Raw genomic sequence first — 21,932 nt, 5'->3', positions numbered from 1 at the left:
AGCGTTTAAATACACTGGCAGTTAGGCAGTTTTTCCTAATGTCCAACCTCAACGTCCCGTGCTGAAATTTAAACCAATTGCTTCTTGTCCTATCCTCAGAGGTCAAGAAGAACAATTTTTCTCCTCCCCCTTGTAACAAACAGTCTTTTAGATACTTGAAAACTATAATCATGTACCCTTTCGGTCTTCTCTTTTCTAAACTAAACAAGCCCAGTTCTTTCAGTATTCCCTCACAGGTCATGTTTTCTAGACCACAAATAATTTTTTTTGCTATTCTCTGGACCTTCTCCAGTTTCTACACATCTTTCCTGAAATGTGGTGCCCAGAACTGGACACAGTACTCCAACTGAGGCCTAATCAGTGCAGAAGAGAGTGGGAGAAACACTTCTTGTGCCTTGCTCACAACACTCCTGTTAATGCCCCCTAGATCTCATTCTGCAGTATTTCTTTCTAGACAGTCACTTCCCATTCTGTATGAGTGAAACTGTTTGTTCCTTCATAAGTGGAGTACTGTGCATTTTTCCTAATTAAACTTTATCCTATTTACCTCAGATCATTTCCCTAGTTTGTCCAAATTATTTTCAATTATGACCCTAGCCTCCAAAGCACTTGCAACCCCTCCCAGCTTGGTATCATCTGCAAACTTAATAAGCAGACTCTCTGTGCCAATATCTAAATAATTGATAAAGATATTGTGCAGAACTGGTTCCAAAATGGACCCCTGAGGAACCTCACTTGTTACGCCTTTCTAGCATGATTGTGAACCATTAAAAGCCACACTCTGAGAATGGTTATCCAGCTAGTTATGCACCGAACTTATAGTAGACCCCATCTAGGTTGAATTTCCCTAGTTAGTTGATAAGAAGGTCATTCAAGACCATATCAAATGCTTTACTAAAGTTTACATGTACCACATGCATTGCTTCCCCGTTATCCACAAGACTTGTTTTCATATCAAAGAAGGCGATCAGATTGGTTTGACATGATTTGTTCTTTATAAATCCATGCTGGCTGTTACTGAGCACCTTATTTTCTTCCAAATATTTGCAGATGAATTCCTTAATTATTTGCTCCATTATCTTTCCTGGAACAGAGATTGAGCTGACTGATCTGTAGTCTCCTGGGTTGTTCTTATTTCCTTTTTTTTTTTTTTTTTTTTTAAATAGATGGGCACTATATTTCCCCTTTTCCAGTCTTCTGGAATCTCTCCCAACCTCCATGATTTCTCAAAGGTGATCACTAATGGCTCAGATAACTCCTCTATCAGCTCCTTGACTATTCTACAAAAGTTGCGAGGAGTCCTGTGGCACCTTATAGACTAACCGAAGTGTTGGAGCATAAGCTTTCGTGGGCAAAGACCCACTTTGTCAGATGCATGATTATGCTCCAACACTTCAGTTAGTCTATAAAGTGCCACAGGACTCCTCACCACTTTTGCAAATTCAGACTAACACAGCTACCCCTCTGATACTTGACTATTCTAGGATGCATTTCATCAGGCCCTGGGGACTTGCAGACATCTAACTTTTCTAAGTCATTTTAACTTGTTCTTTTTTTATTTTAACTTTTAAATCTACACTCTTTCCACTAGCATTCACTAAGTTAGGCATCCCGTCACCATCAATCTTTTTGGTAAAAACCCAAACAAAGTAGTCATTAAGCACCTCTGCCATTTCCAAGTTTCCGGTTATTGTTTTTTTCCTCTTCACTGAGCAATGATCTTCCTCTTGCTTTTAACATATTTGTAGAATGTTTTCTTTTTACCCTTCATGTCTCTAGCTAGATTGAGCTCATTTTGTGCCTTTGCCTTTCTAATTTTGTCCCTGCATACCTGTGTTGTTTGCTTACATTCATCTTTTATAATTTGACCTAGTTTCCATTTTTTATACAGCTCTTTTTTATTTTTAGATCATTTAAGATCTGCTGGTTAAGCCAAGGTGATCTCTTGCCATACTGTCTGTCTTTTCTGTGCAGTGGAATAGTTTACTTTTGGACCCTTAATAATGTCCCTTTAAAAAGTGTACAACTATCTACAGTTGTTATTCCTCTTAGTCTTGCTCCTCAGGTGACCTTACATACCAGTTCTCCGAGTTTACTAAAATCTGCCTTCCTGAAATCCATTTGTCTTCATTTTGCTATTCTCTTTTTTACCATTCCTTAGAATCACAAACTCTATAATTTCATGATCATTTTCACCCAAGCTGCCTTCCACTTTCAAATTTTCAACCAGGTTCTCCCTATTTGTTAAAATCAAATCTAGAATAGCTTTTTCAGCTTTTGGAAATAAAAAATTGCCTCTAATGCAGTCCAAGAACTTGTTGGATAATCTGTGCCCTGCTGTGTTAGTTTCCCAACATATTTGGATAGTTGAAGTCCCCCATCACCACCAAATCCTGCTCTATGGATGATTTTGTTAATTGTTTTTAAAATGCCTCATCCACCTCTTTTGCCTGGGTAGGTGATCTGTAGTAGACCCCTAGCATGATATCACCCTTTTTTTTTACCCAACCTAGAGACTCAACGAGTCTCTCTCATGTCTATCTCAACCTCAGTCCAAGTTTTAATATTCAAGGCAATGCATCCTCCCTTTTTTCCCAGCCTATTCTTACTGAACAAGCTATATACCCTTCTATTCCAATATTCCAACTGTGTGTATTAGCCCACCAAGTCTCTGTGATACTATGTCATAGTTGTATTTATTTACTAGCTCTTCAAGTTCTTCCTGCTTATTTCCCATATTTATTGCATTTGTATATAGGCATGTAAGATACTGATTTGATTTTGCCCTCCAGTTCTGCCTGGTCCCTCCTTTGTCTCTGTTGTTATAGCGCGTTCTCCCTCCCATTTCTGTCTTATCTCCCAGGTCTTCATGTTTTTCACTAACCTGTGAGCTTTGGTCACCTGTCCCCATCAAACCTGGTTTAAAGCCCTCCTCACTAGCTAGTCTGTATCCAAATACTCCCTTCCCCTTCCTCAAAAGGTGAACCCATAACAGTCCTCCTTTTTTGGAACAGCATCCTGGGGTCAAGGACACCAAAGCCCTCATGATGACACTATCTTCGCAGCCAGGCATTCAATTCCAGCATGCACCTGTCTCCGCCTGGGCCTCTATCTTTAACCAGAAGGACTGAAGATAACTCCATCTGTGCTCCAAACTCTTTCACCCGTACTCAAATGCCCTGTAGTCGCTATTGATCTGCTCAAGGTCACTCCTTGCAGTATTCATTGTCACGTTACTGGACTTTAAGGGGAGCAGCCAGATCACTGCTGCACCCATGAGGGGGGTGTTTGCCCCCAAACTCTGTACAAAGGGAGCCACGTGAGGTGTCAAATGAAAGCTTATGGTCTACTGATTCTATGTGTGCTATTCATGTACGTGTATGATATCTGTGTATGGAGTTATGAATATGGACTCTGTGCTTATTCTTGGAATGTTCTCTGCCTGAGACAGAGCAATGGGCTCTGGACTGCCTGTTGTAAAGAGCAATTGTTCGGTCAATGACTATGCTAATTAGCAAGGCTCCAGGAACAATGGCTCTCAAGGTACCCAATACACACCTGAGGAATGCATCTGTAAACCTGCAAACCAGCCAATACCAGGGCTGCTGACATGGGACACATGGATAGGTCACTTGACCATGTGACCTGCTCCACTTGGGAGACACCAGGAATGGATATAAAAGACCATGTGGTGGCCTCCATCTTGTCTTCAATTTAGCTTCTGATCCCAGATGCAGCCTTGTGAGGGACAGAGAGCCGGGAAGAATCGTGAACCCATCCTGACATAGGATGTACACCAGATACTTTTAAGTTAGCAGTTTATAACATCTCTGCTCAGAGCCTGCATCAAGAACTTGGTGATTAGTGCATGGAACGTATTTTCTTTAACAACCTTATTCTCCACTTTTTATTTCTTTTATTAATAAACCTTTAGATTCTAAAGGATTGACCCAACATGATCTTGTGGGTAAGATCCAAAGTGTAAATTGACTGAGAACTGTGGCTGTTTTTTGGGGACTGGGAGAATCCATTCGGGGTAGGTAAGATTAGGTTCTATAACCCTCACCTGTGTGTTAGGCCCATGGCTGATTGTGGCACAGAGAGAGCTGGGGTATATGAGGGGTTTTGCTCATGAGGCTTCCTGCTGGCCAGATTGGCAGCTAAAGTGCTCGGTGTGACTGGTTTGTGGCCTATTTGGGAAAGGCCTTTAGTCAAGGGCTGTAAGGAGCCCTGATTTTGAGAAATTTGTCCTGAACAGATGCCCTCAGCGGTGTCCGGACTTGGTCTGGTCCGTCTCACTGCTCAAGGTCACTCCTTACAGTATTCATTTGTACCCACATGGAAAAGTAGCACAGGGTAGTTGTCAGAGGGTTCAGCTAATCCTCGACAATCCCTCCATTACATCTTGGATATGGGCTACTGGCAGGCAGCATACCTCCCAAGAATTGTTGTCAGGGCAACAGATGGGTGTGTCCATTCCCCTCAGAAGAGAGTATCCTACCAGTACTACTCTACATTTCCACTTCACATTAATGGCTGCAGACCTCCCAGCCTTGGGGGTACATGACTTCTTTTCTGCCTTAGGGGGTGATTCCTGATCTCCCATATCCAGAGCAGCATAACAGTTCTCCAGAACCACAGTGGGAGGTTTGGGAACAGGGGTGGAGCACTCACTGCTGCCAGAAGTAACCAGTTGCCAGTGTCCCTCCTCCTCCCCCCCCTCCCTGAGCCATTTCCTCCTCCAACACTGGTGCACCAGCAGTCTTTTGTAGGTGGATAACTTCCTCAGCCTTAGCTGTCACCACATGAATACTCTCAAGGAGTTCCTCCTGGGCCCAGATGCTCCTCAGCCTAGCCACCTCCTCCTGTAGCTCTCCTAGCTGGTTCCTGAGAGATTCCAACAGCAGGCACATTTCACATTGGATGGTCCCCTCAGCCTGAATTTCTGTAAGTGGGACTGGCAAGCCACAGTCTCTGCAAAACCACAACAGGATCCGGGTAGAAGCATCCATGGTAAGATGGTCTGTCTGGCTACACGTGCAGGTGGAGGAGACAGAAACAGTGCTGGCACAGGTTATGCAGGTCTTTCTAACCATACTGGCACTTCCTCTTTTCTCCCTCTGAAACTCTCCTGTCTGCAGCCCTCTGTCTACTACGCTTCACCTGGTCACTCTGCCTCTGGCTTTTAAAGCCTGTTCTCCTGTCTCTCATTGACCACTATTACAATACTGAATACAGGATACTGGACTTCGGGTCTGATTCAGTATGGCCATTCTTATGTTCTTATTAAACATCTATTTTAAGCACAGAGCTATCTATTTTTATGTTTTCTGCTACTGGATACTGTTGAAAATTAAGAGAATAAACACGGGAAAGGAAGGAATCCAAGAGAGCAGAAGTGTTGGTGTAAATTATGAGTGGGGACAAAGAAGAGGCAAGTCAACAGAAGCAGCAGCAACCACAGAATGCTGTGGCAATGTCCACACAGGCCTAAGTTAGCACAACACCTAATCATGTGTTTAACTTTGTACTTACTTTTATTCCCAGTTGAAGTCTTTGGAATTTAAGTACAAACACAAAAGTTAGGTGTTCACTGCATAAGCATTGGGACCACAAATGGGAATACAGTGCCTGCTCCACTATCATCCATCCCAACACTATAAGCATGTGGGTGAGTAACTTTACATATCTGAGTAGTCCTAGTGAAGCTAGTAGAATTACTCATGCAGATTTGTAAAGTTACGTGTATAAGTGTAGGGACATGAGCCAACATAATTTTCATATTTATCTAAAAATGTGTACAAGTGCATATCAGCTATAGCAAACCACTTCTTAGCCTCGCCATTCTTATTTGGCCAGTTTTCTGTAGATGCCACTAGAGAAGCAAGTCTTAAGGAGGGATTTATCATTATACAGTATTTGGCATTCACTCTTTTGTGCCTTGTAGCCATCATATGAACAGTACATTCTATATGAATAGAGTTTAAGAAATAATTCTGCCTCTCAGAATACATATCATTGCAAGAAAACACTTGCTGTTTTCAAATTTCATTTATGAATAAAAAGGAATTAATTTGTTTACTTAACTTGGGTACTGACATGCAAGAGATTTCAGCAGATGAAGAGGTGCAGCCATAGCAAGGAGAGAAAATGAGACTAAAGACAGATGATAACAAACTGGAGACAAATCACCAAGTGCACATTGTTAAAGCATTTTCATGTTTGTCCATCGCAATAAAAGAGAGACAGCCTACGTGTACAGTTGGTGATTTGGAAAATCTCCTAGATCAAGTCTGCAAATACAAAATATACCAAGCACAATTACAGCTATTTCAAATTAAATCAGTACTGCACGCACAGTCGTGCCATAACTTTTAAATAAGTTTGTTCTGTATTTTATAAAATTAAAGAAATGCACTTTATGAAATTACATTAGTTATTGAATTGATCCACTAATCAAACAAATTAAAAATTGAGGTCCCCAAAATGATGCTACAGTATTGATAATATAGACAGTCAGATGAAACTGGCTGTGACACAGTGAGCTTAATCTCTCTGGAATGGGATGGGACAAAGCAGAATATAATGAGACAGCCTGATTAAACAGTTTCTTCTCTTTTCTGATCCTAAATGTGGGGTTCATTACGGTGAGCTAAAAATCTTCCATAGCTAAAGAATCATACCCCTAGTTCATAATACAGATGTAGCTTTGTCTGTGTTTTCTATATAAATTTAACTTAAGAGACAAACTTAGAGACAAACCTGGAGATAAAGTCATAGGTACCTCTTCATAAATATTTACAGAAGGAAAATATTTCAAAACTGGTATGATATAGGGTCTTCATCAGCATATATTTCAGTGGTGATATAGTTCGCATCACTTTTGTTGCTAAGTCTTTAGAATCTCATTTAACATTCTTTATGCACACACCACACAAACAAGCAACATTAGCTGTCTTGTATTTGAAAAGATAAAACTCTCTTTCAGGAATTACACCATGACTAAAATAACTCAAGGCCCAGGCCCTCCAGATGCTTATACATGAAAGGGACTTAGACACATGTATAGTTCCACTACACTTAAGATAAATGCACACCTGCATATGTGCTTGCAGGATCAAATACTGATGATGTACATTGTATCAAATTATAGAAAAGCAAGTGAAATAATTTTTTTATAACAATATACTCTATAGCATCCTTGGAACAGTATTTAAAATGTAATTTTAAAACCAATTACCGGTACTAGCTATAATTCCTATAAATAAATCCAATGTACAGCCAATAAACAAAAATAAACTGATTTAAATAACAAATATACTGGATTAACTGCAACAGTGTTATATTTTCTTTGCTACTCTTTTTCTGACTACATAAACTCTACAGTATATTGCAAAATGAAATGACAGCTGGGACTGGTCTGTAAAGTCATGACATATTATAATTATTGCTTTATGCAATCTAGAAATGGGTCCCAGAGAGCTTTAAATTTAATTTGCTTTTTTCTTGAAGTTACCAGGTTAACCACGGTATAGATATGCCATTCAGCTCTTTTAACCATCCCTTAAACTCTTCAATAACTGAGAATGAAGTAGTTTGCTACTACTAAACCATTGTCACCTATTTTTCTTTAGGATATAGGAAACAAGGTGTTTCTGAGCATTATTTAAGGCAGGGGTGGGGAATCTCAGGACTGAGGGCCAGATGAGGCACCCAACTTACATAGATCAGTACTCTCCATTCCCCCCCCCCCCCACACATCAGCATTGGGGAATTTACGCTGGTGCTACCACTTCCCCCCTTTGCTACCCCACCACAGGGCTGGAGTACACAAAATCTACTAGCCTAGGCCCCCCTAGGTTTAGGTGTGTGAGTGGAATGGATTTTTTTGTTTGTTTTTGTTTTTTTGCTTTTGTGTGTGGCCCCAGCTGATTTTTCTGTGGGTCAGTAGCCCCTGATCCAAGGTTCCCTGATTTAAGGTGACTGCAGTGGGAGCACTTGAACCTAAAAAAAGCAGATTTCAGAAGGAAACCTTGCACATTAACACACTTCATTTTGGTTCAGAGTTCAAACCAATGGTTTAGTACAGGAGTGGGCAAAAGGGCCTCCACAAGCCAGATCCAGCCCACCGAGTGGGTCAATCTGGCCCGCGGAGGCCCTGCTGCACCCCCGCCTCCAGGCCAATTAAGGCCAGGAGTTGGGGAAGTGCACGAAACCTTCTCTGCTCTTCCTTCTCCACTCTGCCTCTGCCCTGCGAACAGTGCGCGGTGCTTCAAAGCACCGTGCTCTCCTGGCAGGCGGGAGAAGGCTTTGCGTGCTCCCCAGCTCCCAGTCCCTAATTGGCCTAGGGGTAGGGGAGTGCGGGAAGTCTCCTTCCACACCAAGGGCATTGGCATCTAGGGGGAATGTGGGGTGGGGGCAAAGGCACTCCCTCACCCCCAGATCAATTATGATCTGGGGGTGGGAAACCCAGAAATATCTTAGCCCTCCCCCCCACCTTCGCTTGATGCTCTGTCCCTTCCTGTGCTTCCCAGGGCCACTTCAAAAATTTCCAAAGTGGCCCCCGGCAAAAAATTATTACCCACCCCTGGTTTAGTAGGTACTGTTGAATGTGCCTTCATCTATTTTTAACAATGCCAACACTCTTTCAGTGGAGTCTTGTTTTTTATTTTAATTCATTATTTAAGGAGTAGTGATTCTGAAGCATCATCTAGTAGCCCTATATCCTTGTATTAACAGAGCTAGCCATGCAGTGTTCTATATTATATTTCTTATTCATATGCTTGTATTTATGTACATACTTTTATTACAAGGAAAAAAACTAATTTTAATGAAAAAATAGATCTGTTCCAAGTACAAGTGAGATTTGAAATTATGTAAAACTGCTGTAATTAAATGAGGATACCAGACACCTACAGGGATTATAGTGGGACATGGAAGCTTTCACTCCTAGGTTATGATTAGTTTAAAGACATCCAAAGACGGCACTGACAGGAAGTTGCTACTGGAGAGGAGTGAACAGGCCTTTTGAAGTTAGGTGATACATTTTCAAAAGCCCCATTGCTGTGGTGATAGTTGGATTTGGAAGAAAAATCAAAATAGATACTAGAGGTAAAATTAGATGGTAAACTGCTCAGGAAAGGTATAATGTCTTCTTCATATTTGCTCTCAGCAGCCAAAAGCATGGCAGGTGCTTCTATATACATTTGATAAAAATAATAATAAATGAAGTATGAGCAGAGAGGTGAAAGGAGCAGTGTCATTTAAGAACAGCCAGCCTAGGTCAGTATTCTGTCTTCTGATAGTGGCCAATGCAAGGTGCCCCAGAGAGTGAGCTGAACAGGGAATCAAGTGATCCCTCTCCTTGTCACTCATTACCAGCTTCTGGCAAACAGAGATTAGGACAGTATGACTGCACATCCTGGCTAACAGCCATTGATTAACCTATCTTCCATGAACTTATCTTTTTAAAACTCTGTTATAGTCTTAGCCTTTACAACATCCTCTGGCAAAGAGTTCCACGGGATGACAGAGTTGTGTGAAGGAATACTTCCCTTTGTATGTTTTAAATCTGCTGCCTATTCATTTCATTTGGTGACTCATAGTTCTTATGTTATGAGAAGGAGTAAATAACACTTCCTTATCTGCTTTGTCTATGCCCGACATGATTTTGTAGACCTCAATCATTCCCTCTCCCCTTAGTCATTTCTTTTCTAAGGTGAAAAGTACCAGTCTTATTAATCTGTCTTCATAAAATAGCCACTCCATCCCCCTAATAATTTTTGTTGTCTTTTTGGAACCTTTTCCAATTCCAATATATCTTTTTTTAAATAAGGCAACCACATCTGCATGCAATATTCTATATATGGGCACACCATGCATTTGTATATAAGCAATATTTGATATTTTCTCTCTGGCCACAGGACCAGACAGAGAGAAGTGAGATGTTTTTTAAAAAGTTATTGTTTTTCTCCCCATATAATCCATGAATTTCTGGCAGCAGTCAGAGATGAGTAATAAATGGAGGGCACAGAAGCAGCAAATGGCAATGGCCGAGAGGCTGGATAGCAGAATATTGACTGGCAGGAAGACAGCACTGTACAACATCTACAATTTCAGGAAATGGAAATCAGAATGGGCACAGAAGTAGTGTGTAGCGGGAAGGCATCTAGAGTACAACTCTGATTGCAATACCAGCAAACAAACGTAGCTAGAAGATAGGCAGCAGAAGCAGCAAAGAGAGATTTTTCTTCTTTACTGCATTCATTGAGGGTTGCAGGCATGATGACCAACCATTCCACCATTTGGTCACACAGTCCATCATACAGGATGCAATGCCTAGCCCATAGATTTACAGAAATATTAAAAGCAGGATGACACAAGAGTCTATCCTGCCATCCCACAACTGCCATATCACTCCTCTTCTGCGTGTGCAATCAGGTGGTATGGCTGTCTTTCCACGGACAGAGGAAAGCCGTTACTTAGCAATTCACAATATTCAGTCACAGTGTCTCTCCCTGGCCATTTGGTGAAATTATATTCTGTTTACAACTACTCTTTAAAAATAAATATTTATATTATAAATAAAAAGGACACTTTACAGGTAAGTGCCATTTATTTAAAACACATGCATGATGGAAATAATGTTGTGGTTGTCCTGTTGTTAGACACATCTCTCTATATCTCAGAAAGTATTTCATGATCTACTCATTTATACTTTGAACTTGTCGTTACAAAAAAGTCTGTTCTATACCCATTTCATCCCCTGGCAGCAAACTGGTGAAGCCAAACTTGAAACTATGCTATGACTGAGAATTGCTAAATAAGTGAAATTATGAGTGGAGAAACATTAACCTTTGCTGGCATGTCTGTGAACATAGTGAATAGTAGCAATACTTTCCAAATGCTAGAATATTAGACTAAAAATGTCTCACCGCTATAAAATCTCTTGTTACCATAGCAATGAAGACTGAGCAAATGATTAAAAATACCTGATCTTATTCAGACTGTCTTATGAATGTGACCTAAATGGCAGATAATGCATGATTTTCCATGAGAAATTAATTATATTTACTAAAAGTGAATATTGTTGACAATATTAGGTCAGATACTTATATGAAAACCTACTATCCAAGGATACAAATTCAGCAGGCTGAAAAAATCTCTTTAAAAAAAAGTCACCATGATAGTAGTAAGCCATTAACAAACCAATGGAGATGCAACTGAACATGAGTTTATCACACTGTGGCAGACTGTCCCTAAATATTTGATTACTCTACTGACCCCAAAATTAGGGAGCCACAAAGGGTCTTTTGAGTGCAATACCTAGTACAGTTTATCTGCACCCAAAACTTGTGGCCAATATCTCTTCCATCTCAGTGATGCTTTGGTGCTATAGTCTAATAATTTAATTACAAACACTGACAGATCTTTCACTGCCATTTTATCAGAAATGTCCAAGAACCTACCCACTGTTACTGAATGTGCTGGAAAACCTGGGATGGCCACAAACAATATGAATTTAAAATTGAAGTGTACTGCTGTGCAGAGGAATCTGGAAATGCCAACTGTCCTTTCCCTGTCTCTTAGTGTCTAAGGGTGCGTCCAGAGTTCCCTTAGAATTCATAAGCTGTGCTAACATTGCCTCATTCTCTTCCCCAGAAGAGCAAGATGCAAAAGAGAGAGGGGAGTTTTGATTTCTTTGAAGTATTTTTATTCTTTTTTTATCACCTATTTATACTGCAACATAACATTATTTTCCTCTTATGACATTTAATGTCATTGACTTGCTCTCTTAAATAATATAAATGCACAAAAAATGTCACTGTGAAGCTGTAGGGTTGTTATATGCACAGTATCTGACAAACCCAAAATGCAAAGCAATGAAAAGTTGAACCCTCTGGTCCTCTGTCCACAATCACACACTTTACCATTTCCTCAACTACCATACACCCATAGATCAGGCACTTCAAACTTAAGTCTGCCACCTTTTGCCATCTATATCTACTCCTGTGTCAGCTTATATTTATACCCACACATACTAGTAGTTGTGGGTGTTTGGCATAACATATTGTTGCACAGGGTTGTAAAGAGTTGTGTGCAAAAGGGAGCTTAACGGGGATGGTGGAAGTCTGGTACCCCTGGTGTGCAGAGTAGGGATGAGTAGCAAACAGGGGCACACTAAACTTCTCTATAGTCTCATGAATGCCATACAAGGTGGTGAAGAATCAGAATCTTACGTTATTGAAACAAAAACTATACAAAGTGTATTTTCATTTGAAGTTGTAAAATCTACGTGAGGAAAAATTACAGCAGGCTTTGTCTGATCTATTTTTAAGAACAGGTCCTCTTCTGCCTCTCCCATGGAGTCCAACCAGTTCTGAAACAATATAGCAAACTAGCCAAATAACCACACTGTTCAAGCCAACTAGCCACACTCATCCAGCCAAATACTGTAGTCACATGTGGCTAGCAGCTAGCGTGTTGGACCCCACGGCTACACAAAAACCATTACAAAATTGCAGAGGATGTTTCCTGACCCTTGTGAAAACATTTTTTAAAAGACACATACCTGGATAGACCACATGCAGCATCCTATCTATTTCCTTCCTGGATAGCACTTTTCCACAGTCTTTGAAAAATGCCTGAAGATCATTTTTATCCATATCTTTCCCAAACTCCCTCTTGGCAAACATTGTTTCATAAACTAAAAGAAAAAGTTTAATAAAGTTTCCTTTAGCATTTTTTAAAAGATTACTAGGTCTAATATGTATAAGTTGAAACGTTTAGTATTGTTTAAGAAGTGTCAAATAATTTTATGTAGAATAAAAATGTCTGCATAGTCTTCTACATTTGCAAATTTAAAATCATGTTAGGTAATCTACCACAGCTCAAAGATTTGAGAGTATCTGTGCCAATCTTCCTCCTCAGTAAGCAAACAATTTCAGTCTAGCTAACAGAATGAATGGTTTACTTGTTATTTCTGAAATTATTAATCTGAACTTTATCTCAAAGTTAATAAAAATTGACTGGATTAAGTACTGACATTAAAAGCATGAATGAATGTAAAAGGACTATTTCCTTCCCTTCTTTAAACACAGCATGCGTTGCTCACTTTAATGCATAAAAAAGCAACATCTGACTTCTAAGATGGACTTTTTCCTCTAAACATTTAAGGGCTATCATGATAAAAGGATTACAAGAGATAAAATGTCAGTCTGTAGCATCTTATGTCTACAAACAAAGAAACTATCAAGGGATGCATTTTTATGTCTTCACATTCATACTTCAGTGACTCCAAAATCCATGGAATGCTATACGGCATGAGACATTACAGTAGGAATCTTCTTTTTCAAAGGGCCTTTAAAATAGGTGGAATCCAATTCATATCTTTATCTGGTAGCCTAATTAACTTCTTCAGAATTAAAAGTTTCCTTTGAAAACATGTTTCTAGCTCTAGTCTGTGACGATATTTTGCTGACTATGGAATCAGTGTATACTCTTAGGCAAAGTCTACACTACGAGTTTTCTTGGCAAAAATATGCTAATGAGGGACTAATTTGCATGAGTTGCAATCTCATTTGCATATTTTCTGCCGATCTGTTTTTGCGCTAGGAGGTTTTGCACAAAAACAAGCAGTGTGAACATTTTCTTTTTGTGCAAAACCTCTTTTTTTCCGCTAGATCTTTATACCCCAAAAAGAAGGATAAAGGGATATTTGCACAAAAAGAAAACTGCTTTTTTTTGCGCAAAACCCCCTAGTGCAAAAACAGATCAGAAGAAAATATGCAAATGAGATTGCAACTCATGCAAATTAGTCCCTCATTAGCATATTATTTGCTGAGAAAAGTCGTAGTGTAGACGTAGCCTTGGTTTCTTGAGACTTCAGAAAGGCAGAGTGAAACAGTAATTTAAAGGCGCACTTCACACCCATTCACTCCAATGGCGCATAAACTCTAAAACCTACCAAGAACCATTAATCATCAACATTAACAATGCTACCCATCTTGAAGAAGCATCCAGTCAATGTGTTCTTCCAACATGGCTGGATATCACAGGATAGATACTGAAAAGTTTGGTTAGGATAGTACTGCTTCTACTCACCACAGCAGTCCTACAGTACGCCACTATGCCTTGCATGATTTTATGAGTCAAAATTTACATACATTTATGACAGGGCTGTGATCACTTCCTTCAGAAGGGAATATTCTGCAGCATAATAGATCTCATTGCGAGGAAATTTGTATTATTATTTTCCAGGCTAATTTTTTTTTGTCTTAAACTCATCCTATTACTTTTTGTTATGTCCCAAGGATTGATCCAGTAGTGATATCCAAAACCGTGCTGAAGAGATTGATCAGAACAGCAGCTTAGATTCACTGCCACTACCCTTCAAATATATCCCACCCTGTTGGTGTTTCTCTTCAATTACTGATGCCATAGACCAAGAGTAGTAAAACGCATCTCCCCCAAAAGACCACTTGTTTGGCTGTAGTCTCATCCTATCATCATTCCCATTTTCTCCTCAGCACACCACCATGCTGTGCAAACTGTGCTACACAAGAGTGCTACTGAGAGTCTCTCAAGTACAACCATACAGCCATTCCACAGCCTATGCTACTCCACTGAGTAGCTACTCGACTGTAACGGAAGTGAGCTAATACGAAAGACAATATGCAGTATAACAATAGTTCTGTGAATAAAATTTCTTAAAAATGAAACATTCTAAAACACAGAGCTCCTTCCACAAAAAGCTCTTAATATACACACATAATTTTTCCATTTTGGAAAATACTGCTAATTTGAGAGAGATTCACAATATTTGAAATGGGGCATACTGGTAATAATTTTCAACCTAGTTGGAATTTTTAAATGCAATCATTATTACTGAAGAGACTTTAGCAAGTACTCAGATTGGCAAATGTGTTTTCCATCCCCTGTGGGCTCATTAAGAATCTATTCTCCCTGGCAGTGCTCAGCACTGTCCATCACTGGACACTTACAAAGCAAAAAAAAAAAAATCGAATGTCAGAAGTGCAATGATGATCTCACGAAACAGTCGTATGATTTAGGTCAGTGAGGGTGCTAACAACTGAAAGCCACAATGACATCTTACAAATGCACTTGTGCACATGGTAACATGCCATGTCCTTTGCATCATGAAGCAATTTGAAATGCTGAAGTTATAGATGAGCAGAATCAGTTAAGAACAGATACAACCCACGGAAATTATAATAAAAGATTACTCTGTAGAGAAATGTTAACAGCACTTGCATTTTTTCTTGTCCATCCATTCCTCTAGTTCTGAATACTTCAGTGGTGTGGATGGATTCAAAACACCAGCTCGACGCTGAATGCGATTCATCATTTTACGGTATTCCTTTACAACCGCTAAAAGGGATGGTCCATGACGTGCCGCCTGTAATTACAGATGTATTTCATTTTCATTACTTTTAGAAACAGTGAAAGATGACTAAAGAAAGCACATGAGGAGGTGAAACTAATAGATGTGCAGAGTAAATTAAGATCTTAAAAGTGAAGAGAGATAATTCTATTGCCAAAAATAAGTGTAGATACGAAAACAGTTGCACATCATGTAATGTATAAAAGATTAGTGTACTAGATCTGATTTCAGTCTGCAGTCCTTTCAAAAGGATGTTCAGGTGGAAATATTTGGGCATGTTTGGGGCACGCCAAGACTAAGAAAATAGTTGGAATAAAGAAAGAGCAGCAGATGTTTCTAATGTTCAGAAATCATGATCTGACTAGAAAGACAAGATTCAATCTCCAAGTGCTACGAGAATGATGGGGAAAGAGAAACAGTGGGAGGGAAGTCATCACCAAGGAACCGGGGAAACTTGTCAGAAGCATCAGTATGGTAGGGTTCTGAGACTGAGCACATACTACATCAACAGTGTGGTAATAAAAAAGCAATGCTAAGATTTCAAGAAACAATAGATATGGGGTTAAAGTCAATGCAAGCCTTTCCAGTGACTTCAGAAGGCACTGAATTGTGGCCAAAGTTAATAAACATTAATGCTGAAAAGAAACTTAAAGCGGATGGCATAATTTATACCGTTAAATATACTTCCAGAAATATGAAGGAATAATACATGCAAATAAGACCTTAATCATTGTCTGAAACAGCATAACATACCTGTTGACTTATTAATGGTGAGGAGGATAACAGCAGCTATGCACTGCATCAAATGCCGTAGTTATCATCAGATACAATTACAGAAAAATAATGTGGCATCTCAGATTCCATAGTACAGTAATAGCTGACTTTTACATGCCAACAACTGAACCTAACAATCAGTGTTCAGTTCAAAGCACAGCTATGTAAGGAAAAGTATGGTCCATTCTCTTTGGTCCAACAACAAATTTCAAAACTATGCAAGTTAATTTCACCTTCAGTTATATAAACAATGCAGCCACTTTCTTCAGTATATAACGCAGTATACCCACTGTGGAATTTTAGGACAATTTGATGATTATGGAATACTTTTATCTGGTTTGTATTAGCCCTATTTAAAGATTTTTGGTAATCCTTTAACCATGCTTTTCAGATGCATATAATAAACAGGTTAGTGAACACCCCAGTTTATAGTAGATCATCTGAGTCAAGTGCTAGCTAGGCTATGGAATACTTATTAGATAAGAGGGCTGTATATTACCTAGAAATTGACAGTCTGCTGAGGTGGAGCGGTGTTATATCTACAGCCAGCAATAAGTATGAGCTCTTTTTACTCACTATACACATTGAAATGAAAGGCCAAAATAAACATTCTAGTTCCCTCTGACCCAACATGCAAGAGCTCATATTTGATTCACAGGCTGAAAAAGAAGCAAACTTCAAAAAGGAGAAATTTATGACAAGATTCTATACATGCTTAGCTCAAATATCTTATATTTAAAATGGGGGCAAATAAAGAAAAAAGGTAACAGCTTGTTAAACCTATGCTGTTTTTATACAGGAGAAAGAAACACTGGAATTATCTGATTAGCAAACAAGTGTGCCACTGTTCTCTTCAGGACAGAGTTAAAAGGGATCAAATATCAATCAAGAGCCCTTTATACCAACAAATTAATGGAGGTTTCTTTAAGCTCAAGTGATGGAGGTCTTTCCATTTAGAGTAAGAACATTCAGATACTATTTTCATTGTCACTGAATTTCCAAATGGCCACAGTTGTGCAACATAATGGGTATGGTAGAGAGCTAACTGGGCACAGGTGTAATAATATTTCATATCAAAATCATAAAGTAGTAGTGCTTAGGCTACTTTTCTAGAATTTTAACACCACCTAGGCACAAGGCATTATTGTATGTTACGTTAACATCGGACACATTACCTTGGTCTTTATTCTTTTGAATCTGGCACGTTCAAGCCATCCTCTGGCATATTTCTGAATATAAATGGCTGCTTTAATTACTTTTTTGCAGCTAGGATCCTTTTTGGTATGAAAAGCCTCAAAGATTTCTACGTGTGGTCCAATTCTTTTGACCTTTTCTTGAGTTCTAAAGACAACATGTTTTCCACTAGAAATTAAAATGTAAACAATTAGTTTATTTTTGGATACAATAGAACATGCAACACAAACTATCAAAATAAAATTCTAGCAAGGGGATCGATACATTTTGAATCTAAAACAATTGTACAATGAATTCAAGGCTTTAAAAGAAGCATTTAATCAATCATTTACCACTTACTAGTACTAAATTAGTGTCCAAAATTTGCTACATTTTACAGACATGTGGATCAGTACATTCCCTAGTAGTCTGCTAGTATTAAAGGATTTTAAGAAAAAATTACTCACATATTTAGTTACTGTTCAAGAGATTTTTTTCAGCTTTTCAAGGGTTTTTTATTATTATTTTACAGAACATAGTTAAGTAAAAAATAATACTCAACTAGAATCAATGCAAGAACCTCATTGAAGGTAAAATCATGAATAAAAATAATCATTGCATAGTTGATGTCATAACTAGCTTTGTTTTATAATGCCAATTATAATTCTTTTTCCCACTCCCAAACTGTGCCATGACTGAAGTAATCCCCCCAGAAATATCTAGTGCCTCTGTTACAGGAGAAGGGTTGTTTGTTTTTTTAATTATATAAATGAAAAAGGTGCTAGTACAATATAGAAGTTTGAAAAATTGAGCTTCTCCCATTTTAATGTTGCCCAAATATATGTTCGGTTTGCGGTGTTTGTTTTTGGCTCCCATGCTCCTGCTTTGAGGTATGTTTGTTTTGGAGAGGGGTTTGGTGCTAGCTCCTAACTTCAAAACAATTTGACCTATGAAGTTGAAATAAGTTTTATTGTCTTGTCCTCCCCATCTTAGCTACTCCCTATAGTCAAGTCATTACAGCATTTTCACATTATATTCTCTATAAATGATCCACAATTACTGCTTGCCCTTATTCATCATTCCTCTCTATGCTCTACAGCCCAACTAGCCATCCTCTAAATTAGAAAAACTTCTTATAATTTTATACTTTTTCTCAGTGTATCTGTGACTCCACTTCTCCCATACAATCAGATATGCACTCTGACCCCTTTCGTTCTACAAACAACAACACCATCTAGCTTTTATACAACATTTTTCATAAGTAGATACTGATCAGTACTGGTTTAGATTCACTCATGCACCAACAGTGGCAACTGTAACATAAAAGACTGCTTAAGAAATATATTAATCTCATGACACGTTGGCACCCTTTCCTACACAGTGTTGTCCATTTTGCAAATAGCTCTGGTCTGCTCGTGGACTTCAGATGGAACAGAGGCTAAGAGTAGCCTTTGGGCCTATTTTTCACCACCAGGTGCCCATAGCCTTAAGATGTTTTGAGTCACTGACCACAAAGCTCAGTTTGTGTCATTCTCTCAAATAGGTAAGACAGAAACAGCCTCACCTATGCTACAGGCAGAGATGAAGTAAAAGTAGCTTGAGTTCTCACCTCTACTTTCAGACTTACAAATACTAAGTTTACACAAGAGTGATGAGTATCGAGGGCAGAAGAAGGCATTGCCCTCCCAAACTGCCTCACGTGGTCCTGCCCATGCTCCACCAGAGTCCAGGATCCTTCTTGCCTGATGTTCCCATGCAAGAGGCTGTGCTGCATATCCTCTGACCACCTAGTGCTGGGGCTCGTGGCTTGGCTGCTGGGGGTAGGGCTTTATGGTCAGGACTAAGGCCTACAGGAGTGGCTCTGGGGAAGCTGAAGCCATGTTGCTCATTTCACCAGTACTCTGGGGGAGACTGAGACCATGTTATCTGGGGCTGGTTGTGCTACCCTGGGGCAAGGCCACCAGCCACATTGCTGTCCAGGGAACAGCTGCAACCCACAGTGGGGAGAGAGACTGGGCTCAGCTCTGCTGAGCACTAAAGGGGCAGGGCCTCAAGTGGAAGGGGCCAGAGCTGGGGAGTAGTCTCCCCAAGCCCTAGATTCACCCACTACCTATGAGTTTCCATTTTAGATTTTCTACCTTTATGGGTTTCTTCTGCCCAAAGTATGAATTTTCCTCAGAAAACTTAAAACCTACACTCCAACTTAATACTATTGTCTGGAAAAATGGCTTATCGTTGTGTTGATTCCACTCACACTTGGTCAATATTCGCACTGGGTCAACTTCTATCCTTTTGGGGGGCTCTAACAACACAAATGTTGAAGACCTGGAGATAAGTCCTATTTGAAAGATAGAAATATACAAGCAAATCCTTACCTATGGTGCAGTGTCAGCTGTCAGCTCTTTAACCATCTATGAAAAAGCCAATTCTGAGTGAACTTCAATGCCAGTCTGAGGGCACTATATTGTATGACCTTCACTATCTTGATGTTTACATGGGCTTTGATGTCTTGATGTGTACAAGGGCTCATAATGGGCATAAGAAAATTGAGTTGCAGGATTTCTTAATTTTTAAATAATCTTTTAATTTAAAGTTATGCCATTTACATGTGCTGATTTATTGTACAAAAGTACAATATTGTAAATTGTCACTCAAATAGAAACAACCTACTATGATTACAGCGGTATATTGTATTCGCCTTAATTAAGAAAGTAAAACAACAACAAAAGCTGTTTTCATATTACTCTGTTCTTTCTTATATATTCTTAACAGGAAAGTTTGATATTTGTTAATTTCTGGATAATTTGATTTTTATTTATTATACCACCACTAATATTTTTCTTTTATATAAGAAAATGTGTCCCCTGTGCTTAATAGAAAAGATAGATCAATCAAGAGTAGCTTTTACTATTTCAAGTTCAGAACACACCAAATCAAAACCAAAATTAGGTATGAGGTTTGAGAGGAAACTTCTATTAAATTGTAATCTCACCAGCATTAATACATATTATGCCAGTTATAAATTTTGGTTCAGATATTGCTACTAATTAGTTTTGGCTGATATTGAAGTATTTTGTATGCCCCATGTATAAAAGCTGTTGGCCCATCTGTTAATAGGTTGGAAATGATTAGGGACGCTTCTTTTGGCTGCTGTAAAGGCCAAATAGTTTTCAAGCTGCAAACATGTGACAAAAACTAGCTACAGGGTTGCCAAGTTCAGGACCTCATTTTGCAGAAAAGTTTTGATATCTGCTACTGCTATTTGGGCCACCAAATCATCTATAAACTTACATTATAAAGGAAAATATTCACCCCTTCATTGACAGGACTACCTATCTACTTAGTTCAAATGTAATTTATAATATAGTTGCAATATACTTTGATTTGCTTGATCTGCTATCAAGCTAGGTCAAGAGGTTTTGGCTTCATATACATAGACCAGAGGTTCACTGATACTCAAATATGGGTAACCAAGTTTGTGGTTTCAGTTCAGTCCCTAAGGAGATGTTTTACTCATGTTATAAATTCACCAAGTAATTTTAAGGACTAGCCTTCTGCATCAACACCACTGCAAAAGAGTTTTGTCAAGGTTCTGTGGTTTCCACTGGAGCTAAGAGCTTCTGTCCTTGTCAATGTGCATTGTTCCACATCTACACACCTGAAAACAGGACTCAGTGCAGATGAAGAAATGAGAACATTAATTATTATTTAATGCCAGTATTATTATGGCATCCAGACTTCTCCACCAGATTCCAACTGTTTTAGGCACTATGGAAACATCTAAGATTAGATGGTCACATCCCTCACTTGGCCATGAAGAGAAGAAAGAGGGACTAAGACCCTCTTACATCTCTGTTTGGTTTGGACTGCAAATCTGCCTCTAGTGGGGAAAGCAAGTGGACAATAGATACAATGTATTCAAGGGTAAGTGACAGTCCCTATCCTTCATTATGGCATGTAGGGGCTGTGATAATACAAATAATAAATAGTCATGGACCATCACCTCACTATACTAGGTGCTAAAGAAACCAAACAAAAAGATGGTCATGGCCTCAAATTGCTTACGGTATAAAAATGAGACAATAGACTGATGGATACAAGCAGATAGAAAGGGAAGTACATGGAAACAATGAGACAGTATTGGTCAGCAGGGCACGTTAATGGACTTGATACATCAGTGATCTGTGTGCTAAATTTTATTATCAGCATCACAGCAAATGAGAATTTTAAATAAGATTTTGAAGGAGAATAATGGGATGTCTTTGCAGACATTTATGTGGAACTTCTCCCAAATGTGAATAGCAGCATAGTAAAAAATACAAAGCTTAAAAATGCATCAAGTTCCTGACCAGGAATGGCATAAAGAGCCAATCAAAAGGGAAAAGACATTTCAATAGTGAATGAGAGATGACAGGTAAAGGGGGAAATGTTGTAAAAATCCTTGGAAGTAAAGACAAGCAGTTTATGCTTGATAAGATAAAGAAGGGGGAACCAGTGGAGGGATGCAAAAGAGGGATGACATGATCAAACAGGCTAGGATAAGGGTCTTAGAAGTGGTATTCTGAATGGATGTGAAAGGGAC

General features: G+C 39.1%; 1 protein-coding gene across 8 annotated transcripts in view; it reads right to left on the bottom strand.

Moving 5' to 3' along the window:
- IQCM (IQ motif containing M) overlaps positions 1-21,932 on the bottom strand; it is a 166,479-nt gene that overhangs the window by 84,912 nt on the left and 59,635 nt on the right. For all 8 annotated transcript variants that reach the window (XM_025185509.3, XM_025185501.3, XM_025185499.3 and 5 more), the window contains 3 exons: positions 17,353-17,539; positions 15,274-15,418; positions 12,572-12,706 (listed from right to left, as the gene is read on the bottom strand). In XM_025185509.3, coding sequence (XP_025041294.2) covers positions 12,572-12,706; positions 15,274-15,418; positions 17,353-17,539 — 467 coding nt within the window. The remainder of the gene's footprint in view (positions 1-12,571; positions 12,707-15,273; positions 15,419-17,352; positions 17,540-21,932) is intronic.

Source organism: Pelodiscus sinensis, chromosome 4, assembly GCF_052426305.1.
Source record: "Pelodiscus sinensis isolate ZL-2025 chromosome 4, ASM5242630v1, whole genome shotgun sequence".
Taxonomy (NCBI): Eukaryota; Metazoa; Chordata; order Testudines; family Trionychidae; genus Pelodiscus; species Pelodiscus sinensis.
Note: the sequence above shows the minus strand (reverse complement) of the source record. Positions and strands in the feature narration are given on the sequence as shown.